This window comes from Columba livia, chromosome 27 (genome assembly GCF_036013475.1).
Source record: "Columba livia isolate bColLiv1 breed racing homer chromosome 27, bColLiv1.pat.W.v2, whole genome shotgun sequence".
NCBI classification, from domain to species: domain Eukaryota; kingdom Metazoa; phylum Chordata; class Aves; order Columbiformes; family Columbidae; genus Columba; species Columba livia.
This window is the reverse complement of record NC_088628.1, coordinates 3268698-3279557: the sequence shown is the minus strand read 5'-3', so window position 1 is coordinate 3279557 and position 10860 is coordinate 3268698. Positions and strand designations below refer to the sequence as shown.

Sequence of the window (10860 nt, the reverse complement as noted above, 5' to 3'; positions counted from 1 at the left end):
ACCACACGCTACATGTGACGTGCTCTTCTCTGTCATACAGCGAAACCTTTGCCATATTCTCTCACCCTAAATCCATATCCTTCAGTACACTTAGGTGTGCTCCTACTATCTTTTTCCTCATAAGATACTGTTGCTGGACTAAAGGACTTAAGTACCTATGAAGGCAATATGCATTTACATTTAGGAATGGAATTCTGTTTACTGGCACAGGAAGCGTAGTTTACAGAACCTGCTTTTGCGCACTGGCCTTACAAATTCAGCAAACCGCTACACTGACGTTTTCCAAAACGCAAGGATTACTTTAATATTCCGTACCGCTAGGGTCCCTGGGTCATTCGAACAGCCAACACCAACTGAACACAGTGGACAAACCACCCTAACGCTGCTTACAAGGCCCCATCCCACCTCCTCCCCGCCCCAAAAGAAGCTGTAAGCGATCCTATATAATAGCCACTAAACATACACACTCTCTACCTCCCTGACTTCCTTTCGTTCCACGCCACCATACAGTTACATTTGTCATGTAGAAAATCCACAGAAGAAATCTCTCAAACACTTACCCTTGACTTTCCTTCAGCGTCCATTAAGAGCTCCACGTATGTTACCTCACCAACTACAAATCAGATTCCAGACGACACATATACCAAGGGAGAAAAGCCAAGAAAACAATGGGAATTTAGAACAATCAACAACCGTGTATGGAGCCTCTGCCTTATAAGCAAGCCCAGAAACACTCCATGTTCTCTAGACCACAAAACTGGACAATTACAGGTATGCAGTAAAGTCTTCAAAGCAGTTAAACATGTTCTTGATTTTCCTCCACTTCAAAAGCCAGCTATTTCCACAATATCAGTTTCCTTGATCTTTAAGACCCACTCATTACTTGAGGCAATCCAAATCCATGGGAAAATCTGCAAGAACAAGTTTCCTTTGCTTTACAGAGTATGCAATCCCGTCTCCATAGTCCAGAATTTGAGCAGTTATTTGCTTTCCTTAGTTTTTGGAAGTTTGTCTTGAAATCCAGAGTCAGACTGAACCAAGAGATCATTGACTGCCTGCTATTTATTTCAGCAGATTTATTTAGCCTTTTGTTAAGCCACAATGAAGTCCATTCTTTAGCTTCAATAAGTGGTATTAAACAGTCTGCCATATTCACTCTCAAGACAAAATGCATTGAAAACTTCATCTGCACCTTTCCTCACAAGATTAGGATTGCCTTTTTATAACCACATAACCATGTGCCTCCAGAATACAACTACCGAAACGGCTGCTGCCTTTGAAGTGACTGGCATACAGAAGAATCATCCAAGAACACCCCTTTTTCACTTTTTCTTTCTGGTTTTAGAAGTCCTAATTTGGAAGTTTAAGACAGGAGGACTCCAAGGTGCATTCTCGGAAAGGCGGAAAGCAGTCTTCAGGGGAAACCATGACCCATCCTGGTAGCATATTTTGAGCAAGGAACCGGAGTCACATCTCAGCAAGGGATTGAGAGAGAAGCTTGACCTCCCACAGGACCAGTCATTTATAGGACAGTGCCGTTATGCAAAATGAACATCCTGAAGGGTGCCTCTCGAAGCCAGATGAAAAGGAATGCTTAATGAAATCACTATCTTTTTTAAAATCTCCGTGTCTTGGTCAAAAAATAACTTAGCAATATCAGCATTCCAGCCAAAAAAGCAGTCAGCTAGACAGAGTAAATAAGCTCTGAATCATTAATGTTTTTATGAGGATAGTAGATGCATAGAGGCCAACGAGTCCCTTTGAAAGGGACAGGGCAGATCAGAGCGTTCGATTACCATCCACAGCTTCACTATCTAAACAATACTTCTTGAAACAAAGCCTAACAAAATTCATCCCATCCTATAATCTGAACAGCATGAGATGATGTAATACAGACGGAATTGTTTCCAGGGTGTGCGTACTGAAGGGACTGCACACTGCACACAGCCTTCCTTGATGGTACATGGTGGCTGTGAATATTCAAATATTCAGCATTACCAAGCCATTCTGAAGCCAACCATCTCAACAGCAGCAGCCAGAGTCCAACCAAACTTGGATCAAGAATGCAAATGTGATTCAACAGTTTACGGAGTGAGACAACAAATGCCCAGATTACCTACAGTACAAAACTGCTCCGTTTCACAGAGGCCAGAAGTCTGTGACTTTGCTCCCAATAACACTACTGAGCCCCTGGACTGAGGGCTCCCCTTTTCCAACCACTAATCAAATTCAGCTACAGTTCTTACTTCAGATCCACACAAAAACTTCCACAGAAGTTCGCCAAGCTTGACCATAACATGTTGGATATGATTTAACATCTACTTTTTTAATGAATCTGACCTCTGACCCACTATTACAGCAGCAATTGTTAATACTTGGAAGGGGACGTGCTAATTTTGCTCAATGCTTCACGTAGCCTTATAGACACCTATGTTAAAAAATAAATACAGAACTTGAAGTAGCTGTTTTCCTTCAGAGGACACTTGAACTTCCTCCAAATTAAATTAAAAAAGCAAGCAGGGGGAAGGAGAATGACACAGAGTATAACAGCTCAGTATCCAAGACACCAAGTCCAGAGTACAGAACAAATGCAATAAAAATGCCTTTTTTTTTTTCACTTGAAAAACACTTGGGTCACATTTTGTCTTTTTTCTAGATCCTAAACCACAGTATATCAGGACATCAGGCCTTGGGGATAAAGCAGAGGTGTGGACAAGGGTGGCCTACAATAGTGCACAGGCAGTTAAGCCATGGAAAAGTTATAACAGCAGATATCCACTAAACCCACCTCAGAGGGCAAAAGAAATGCAGAGTGATCCAGGTAGATTTTCTGCTAGAGAACAGGTGGTTTACATGAGGAAATGTAGCCTATAGCCACAAATGAAGAAATTGCTTTCAAGCACAAGAGATTGTTACTTATGGAACCCAAGTTTATTAATGGACCAGCCTCCAAAGGGAGATAAAACTTGCAAAAATTACTAGCTCTAAGTCAATGCAAGTATAATTACGGAATGTGTTCCCCACGGTGTCTTTAGGGCTTAACTTGGAGGAGACAGATTTATTTATTTTAAACCTCACGCTTGAGATACCCAATGTTTCTTAAAACAAGACATTAAAGCAGAAATCATTCATTTGTATTTCTAGTTATTGCAAAGGAATACCCAGTGTTACTTAACGCTGCAGCCATCGAGTTTTTCCCCCTCGAAACTTTATATCCACTTTCCAAGGAAGTTTATCTGCATGGAAAATGGAGATGTTCAAGCCAGGCCGGTCTGCAGCGTTCAGATATTCTCCAATGACTGTTAAGAAGCTCAGACAAGTATGTCCATATTGTGAGCTGAGGCATGGCTCAGACAGAATCACCCAGCCCTACAGACATATCTGGGAAGTAACCAGGATAACAAGCTCAGACACAGATGACAACTCTGAAGATTTTGAAGTTGGGGAATATGATTTTAATAGTTAGCGACAAACCAAGAAGCTCTGAAAGGCATGACAGGTGCAGAGAGGCAAGTCTCAGCAAGAACAGAAGCACAGACATTGAAAAAGGGGTAACTGCTTCATATCATGGTCAAAAGTAAATACTAGATAGAGAAGGAAGCCTCTCAAGACATTACCAAAACGATACAAGTGTCCCATTATCTTCTGAAGTAAAGAACTACAAGCAATGTGACTGATTCAAGAGGACCCTGCAATCAAAAGCCTAATAATTTCAACATAAGTCAATTCAGAATTAGTCACAGCTCCTCTTTCATTTACAGAGCACACCAGTACTGACATCTGGGATCGAGTACAATACCAAGAGGGCACAAGTTACACATTTAGAAGGCCACAAAGGTTCCCAAAATCTCTGGAAATGGAGCAAGCTGCCATGAAGCATTACCATTTTTCTACATAACCAGAGCCATTTGTTGGGGGACAGATTAAGACAGCTCTTTAGGATTCAATCATGTTTACATTTAGACTCCACTTACATGCTGAAGAACTGCTGCCTCATTCTTCTCCTGAAGCCATTCACAAATTGCCAGTTATCAATGCTGATTACGTCAGTTGTGTTTGTCAGCCAATACAAGGGAGTTTCAAACAAGAACATTTTTTAATGTCATTAATAAGCATATCATACTGCATACCTGTAATTGAGTTTCACCAACAAATACACTGAAATAACTGAACCAAGGCATTACTCTTGAGAGAGAGGTCACCTTTAGAAGACTTCAGATGCACACATCTGAAAACCAGGTTGCAGAAATACGAGCAGACCTCAAAGCTCGTGGCTCCTAAACCATACTTACTGACGCAAACCAGCCCAGTGAGGTGAACTCCTCCTACGTTCCGCAACCTGCCAGGCCATTGCTGCTAACAGCTTAAGTCTTCACGACTGCCAAGCGATGGAGCAGTCATGAAACGCCTCTGGTTACCGGTTGTGTACACATCTGTTTCACGTGCTCCCAAAACCTTGAACGTTTGGCCTGTAATTCTTAACACTTACAAACCAAGAATTCTAACGTTTAGGTTTTTCCACAGTCACATTCCTGGTTCTTGGAACTACTATGCCTTGTATCAAGAAGTACTGATTGAGCAAGTTCAAGCACAGCACGAGAGCACCAATTTGGTAGAAGTCAGTGACTGATTAGAATGAATCACAACTACGCAGCAGATCTAAACTGTTGTATTTTAACAAGCAGTCCCAAAAACCAAGAACAAGGTTTCTCAGTGTTTAGCGTAACAAGCCCTGCAGACAGAATGAGGAGGTTTCAACGTTCCCCTAGGAGTATCTGCTGGAATGAGCAGCTGAACAGCAAGGCAGGAAACAAACTCACACCGGACTTTTCCATCCACGTGAACTGGAGAGAAACCACAAGACACTTGGAACGGAATTCAACATAGTACTTAAAATTAGACATCTACACATACTCCTATTAACTAATGTACCTTGCGTAGCAAAGTGAAAGCAGAGTTTAAGGCAAGGGACCATTCATAATTAGGGCCTGTTACAGCAGTCTTTAAGACTGTAATTCTTCATATTACAGAAAACCACTACTGAATCTCAAGCATCAACATTTCACACCCTCTAATTATGGAGTTTTCCCAGGGCTTATAGTCCTGAAGTTCATTACGCAGACTCAGTTCCATTTTGCCTCCAAAGACAGACATTTTATAACCCTTTGGAAATTTGTTTTCCTGTTCATAGGCCACACCTTGTGAACACATTAACTAACATTCCTTACCTAGGTCACACACAAGTGAACACTGATCACTATTTTGCGAGACGTTTATGACTGATGCTATGTATTTTAGAAGTGACCCACAAGAGGAATGGTCGTATTAGTCACTCTTAACTTGGTTTGAGACATTTTAAAGATAGAGTAGCCAAGTATATTCTTGCCATTCCGCTGCATTTCCAAGGTGACTTGAAAACTAGTAAGCTTACAGAAATAACACTATTTTTAAGACTTGTCACCACCTAAGAGTAGTCAGCTCCATTTCTTCATCTTCCTCAAGAAATGAAGATGCTAAGGTCAACAAACTAAGGCAGCTCCCATTCACATGGGACAGTTAAACAGAAGTGGGGAAGGGGGAAACACCATGAACATGATTTCCAAAGCCATAAGTACGTTGCAGCACATGCCAAAGCACAAACCTGGTTTTGCTTTTTTTGCAGGTCACCCTTAAATACATTTTACTGCTATCAAACAGCAGTATGGATCTTTATCTAAGCACAAATCACTACAAAGTTTAGGGACACGGCTATACATACGCACACCAGATCAGCAGTAAATAACTACCTTTATTAGCCAAAAGACATTAAAATGCTTCAGAAAGCTTTGTTGCATGTCGAGGCTAAAATCTGGTTAAAGCCTCATTTTTCCCCCCTAAGAAAAATACTCTTTTACATCTGCGATGACGGTCTATTAGCTGGATGCCAACATGCCTATACAGAAACTATCCATCTGCCAGCGAGATGTTGTGCAACACCCAAAAAGGCTTCCAGAAGACCTTTTACAAAACTCATGTCACTAAGTCCACCCAGAACTTCAGCTCTTAAGTTTACAAACAAAGTCAGCCACAAGTAAGATGACAGACATCACTTGGCCACCTGAGGTGTACATTACCTTTCTCTTTGACCAGGTCTTTCAGAGACTGCCACTTCACATCAAACGGAATATTTGTAATAAAAGCTCGGTATCTTTTAGCAGGATTAGCATATGGCTCAAAGCGATTTCCTCCTCTTTTGACACTTTTCTCTTTTCTTTTTTCATTTTGGCTTGGTCGTTCACTTTCACTGCAAGCAAACAAAGATAATCGCACACGTTAACTACTCTGGCATGTGATCAATGTCATACCACCTCTTGGAACATAACTTGATACATTCTTAAAATTAAATCAAAACTTGCAAAGTTTCATCCATTCATGCCATTTGCAGAACTGTAAACCTTTCAACCGAAGCTGATCTGCACAGTACCAGCGCTACATAGTGTATTGTAACACAGATTTACTAAAAGCAAACAACTTAGGTCATGAAAACCCACTCGCTTCTCCCCCATTTATCCCATGTAACCAAAGGTTTTTTATTTCATAAGCTGAATGCCTTTAAAGCCAACCAAGCCTTACTCCATCTCCTCACGATGCTCCAGACCAGACGTTCAATCTATTTATTTTCTCCTTATCACACTGTACTACTTCAACGCCTTTAAGTGAAATAACACATTGATCCACCATATTTGTAGTCTTACACGAGAACGGTATTTTTTGCAATCCTGCATTTAAGGCTCCCAAGTCAGCTTAAAAAAAACCCTCAGGTTTTCATATATCTGTAAAGAATTCATGCAAGCTACTGTACCTGCCATTAAAGCCAAGCATTAGCCTAGAACATATTCCTTATCATATGCAGTGTAACGAAGTCCAGCCAGGTCAAAAGAAATGTCAAGGAAACTACTTCAAGCTGCAAAGTTTTTTCTCTTTTCAAGGATTTCAGACACCACCTCCACGGGTTTCACACACCAAAAAGACAAAGCCAGGCAGACAGGTCCTCAGCGACCACTTAAAGGTGTTTTATCAAGTGTGAAGACAACTGAGCTTCTTTTAAGGGATGTCTAGACAGCAGGAAGGAAAAAGCCCCACATCCCACCCGAAATAAACCCCACATCCCACCCGAAACAGACCCCACCTGCCTGTGAGAACCCCCAAGCGGAATGAAATAAGATTCCCACAGCAGCTTTGCTCATCCCAATAAAGAATCACTCAGAGTGACTGTGATCCATTTACACCAAAGCTAATGCAAGATCTACAGAAAATAATGTACTTCAATAATTATTTTCAGAAGCTATTTCATCTATTTTTTTTTTCCCTTGTGTTACAAAACCAAAATGCTTCATCAAGACTGAAGAAAACTTCTCTTGTTTGTGGTGTGTATAGAAGGAGGAGCTGAAAAGGAAGTTCTTACTTCCTCCAAATAAATTCACCATTATGCACATTCCTCTGTAAGATTTCTTAAAAATACCTCCTAGACCCAAAAAGCGTACCAGAAATCACTCAGAATCAAAATCTAGTATATAAACAGATCCCCGTTCCCTGCCCCAACGACACTGTAAGTACGTTCACATCAATATTGGCGTTATCACTGTAGATATGTGAGTTTTGCCACCTGGAGCTTGATATTACAAATATAATTGAACTTAGATAAAGAGATAAGCTTTCTGGAGAAACTCCAAATATAAAGGGGAGCCAGGAGGGGAAGTGGAAGGAATCAGACCAAAGTAGACATCTCTACTTATACTTCCAGGGATAAATCATTTTCTCATATAAGACAAATTACTGATTACATATTACCTAGAGCTGCAGGTTCTGCTCCAGTCACCAAGAGCAAGTTTTGAAGCGTAAACAGAATCCAAGACAAAACTTGAACGTCCTCCATGTACCAACAACCCAACATGCAGAGGAGAGAAGATGGAGGGAAGATCCCTCCTAGCCCTGCTAACATATTACATGTCACCGTGTCACCTGAAATGGTGGCACTGGGATCCCCAGCTCTGGGATCAGAGCCACCTCTGCTCCTGAACAGGCATGCCTGTTTCTGCCTGGCAGGAAGAAGGTAGAAAGAGCGGCATATGTCAATACTTTTTCTATTGCCATAAGCACAGTTTAACTGTTTTGTGTTGGGGGAGAAAATAAAAAATATGGATATTTTTCCCAAAAAGTAACACTTGGAACGCTGACTGCCTTCCTGGTCCTGTGAACCTCTATCCACATACTCAGGCAGCAGAAGCAGATGAGAGCAGCTTTTCAAATGGAGACACACTGCCAACAGCTCACCATACCCATATTATCTCCAATTAACTACAGCCCATCAAGCTGGCCTCTGTTATTGGGATCTGTCAGCTCTGGGTCAGACTACAGATATGCAACATGCCTGGGCGTACCAGCCCGGCAGCCTGATTGACATAACTATATAACACACCTCAGACAAATCAACCTGACCTCAAGTCTACAACATTACTCACAGCCCATCAGGTTCAAAACGCTGATTGTTATCTTCACAGCATTTAAGGCCTAGGGCCAAAAAATAGCGAAGAAAACGTGTTCTTTACTCCACAATTTGGTGTTGAAAGAGTTTTGGTAACGGAGAAGCTTTCCAAAATGAGGTTAGCATCAACAAAGCTTTTCAAGCTTTTTCTGCCCATCATCCTCACATTTACAGCCCTACAACTGTAACCCCTGCAGATTTTTTTATATATTTCTGTAACATTCTATTAACATCACACACGCAACCCTTACTTAGGGCCTGGCATCACCTGCAAATACTCGCTCTCGAGGCATTTGTCTCTCGTGTTCCTAACCCACTCCACAGGTAAGTCATCAACCACAAAACAAAGCACACTTTGCTCCAAATGCTTCTGTTCTACGATTCTATTAAGTGCTGTAGCAATATGAGAGATGAGCTTAGCTATTACACCATGCCGTTGATAAAACCAGAAGTCATTAACTTCGAACACCAAAACCCGCCCCGCTGGCACAGCCTCTAGACGAGGCTTTAAGTTGTCCACTAAGGCCCAGCACAAACGTATTTCTAAAAAAGACACGCAAAAACCCCCCTGTGCGGTGCACAAAGCGGCAGGCTGCGGGAACGGCTCCTTCCGCGCTCCCCCCTCAGCCGGCGGGATCCCCCGAACGCGCCTTCCCGGGGCAGCTCCGCGCTCGCCCGGCTCCGGGCCGCCTCGGGTGGGCCCCGCCCGGCTTCCCTAGATGCAAACAGCATCCCTAGCACCAGCAGCGGCTCTACCCCCGCTCCCGGCCCCGCCGACAGCCTCCCCTGCGCGGCAGCGGCCGCCCCGACCCCCCCCTCCCGCCCCGGCCTGGGCCCGGCCCGCGGCGCGGAGAGGCCGCATGCGGCCCGGCAGGCCCAGGCGGCAGCGCGCCCCCACAGCGGCCACTCTACCTCTTGGGGGGCGCATCCCCAGCACCGCCTGCCCCGTTAGGTGGTGGCGGAGCCGCCGCCGGCGCTGCAGCCGCCGCCGGTTCCTCCATTTTGCCGCCGGCGCTCTCCGTGGCCGCCGCTACCGCCGCCGTCGCCGCCATTTTCCCAGCGCTGCGCCTTTGTGTGAGGAGAGCCCGCCCCGCTGGCGCCGCGCGGGGCACGCCGGGACGGTGGCGGCCGGCGATGGCGCCCGCTGGCGCTGCGCATGCGCACGGCGGCCTCCCGCTTCCCGCGCAGGGCCCGGTCGCCGCGGCCGCGCCCGGAGGGAACGGAGGAGCTGGAGGAGCCGGAGCGGCCGTTGCCGGCCGGCGGGGCCTGGGAGGGAGCTGAGGGAGCCGCATCTGCCCGGTGGAGGAGGAGGAGGAGGCAGGGCGAGCCACGCTGCGGGCGCTGCTCCCTCAGGGCCCGTCAGTCCGGATCTGCCTCGGGCGGGCTCAGCGTGGCGGGCGGGCCCAACGCGGAGCCCGGCGGGGGAGGGAGGTTTAAACGTAACTGCTTAAGTGCAGTTCCAGTGAGGCCCCACCAGCGTGGGATACACTCAGCTAACTCAGGGGATCTTATTATCAGGGGGTATTATCTTATTGTCAGGGGATATTAGGTCGAGGGAAGGGATTCTGCCGCTCTGATGGAGACCCCCCTGCAGTGCTGGTCCAGCTCTGGGTCCTCAGGACACACATGGACCTGCTGGAGAGGGGCCAGAGGAGCCACAGGAATGACCCGAGGCTGGAACAGCTCTGCTGGGGGACAGGCTGAGAGAGCTGGGGTGTTCAGCTGGAGAAGAGAAGCTCCAGGGAGACCTTAGTGTGGCATTTCAGTGCTTAAAAAGGGCTGATAAGATGGGGACAGACTTTAGAGCAGGGCCTGTTGTGACAGGACAAGAGGTGATGGTTTTAAACTAAAGGAGGGAGATTCAGGCTGGACATGAGGAAGGAATTGTTGCCCTGAGGGTGGTGAGAGCCTGGCCCAGGTTGGCCAGAGAGGTGGTGGATGAACCATCCCTGGAGACATCCCAGGCCAGGCTGGACGGGGCTCTGAGCAACCTGAGCTGGTGAAGATGTCCCTGTCATGGCAGGGGGGGCACTGGGGAGCTGGGAAGGTTCTTTCACAGCCAAACTATAATTCTGTGATCACAATTACACAGCGCTGCTGCTGAGGGACCTTTGGCAGGATTAGACCCCACAGATTGCTTCACACACACACTGCTGCACTCAAGCTCTCGCCCTCACCGATTCCCCGTTTTTTTCCCCATAAGTTCCAGCAGCGATCTCCAGTCCTTGCTGGATGTCACCTTGCACTGAGCTTGGAGATTGAGGGTTCCCAGCTGGCCCCTTCCTGTCTTCACAACACGGTTCCCTCTTCCGCGATCCTGAAATTGACCTCGCACC

The 10860-nt window shown here is 45.5% G+C and overlaps 1 protein-coding gene across 1 annotated transcript; it reads right to left on the bottom strand.

The window, feature by feature from the left end:
• Positions 1-482: 482 nt before the first annotated feature.
• Positions 483-9897, bottom strand: LOC135576508 (heterogeneous nuclear ribonucleoprotein M-like). The gene is made up of 3 exons (XM_065042682.1): positions 9437-9897; positions 6114-6283; positions 483-613 (listed from the first exon to the last, which is right to left on the bottom strand). Exons 1-3 carry the CDS (start codon positions 9814-9816, stop codon positions 549-551), a joined length of 615 nt encoding a protein of 204 aa, XP_064898754.1. The 5' UTR covers positions 9817-9897; the 3' UTR covers positions 483-548.
• Between the last annotated feature and the right edge of the window lie 963 nt (positions 9898-10860).

Coding starts and splice junctions, on each gene's coding strand:
- LOC135576508 (XM_065042682.1), bottom strand. CDS start 9,816: ATGCGGCTCCCTCAGCTCCCTCCCAGGCCCCGCCGGCCGGCAACGGCC. Junction 6,284..9,436: donor GGGGATGCGCCCCCCAAGAG/GTAGAGTGGCCG, acceptor GTTTGCTTGCAG/TGAAAGTGAACGACCAAGCC. Junction 614..6,113: donor AGACCTGGTCAAAGAGAAAG/GTAATGTACACC, acceptor TCTGATTTGTAG/TTGGTGAGGTAACATACGTG.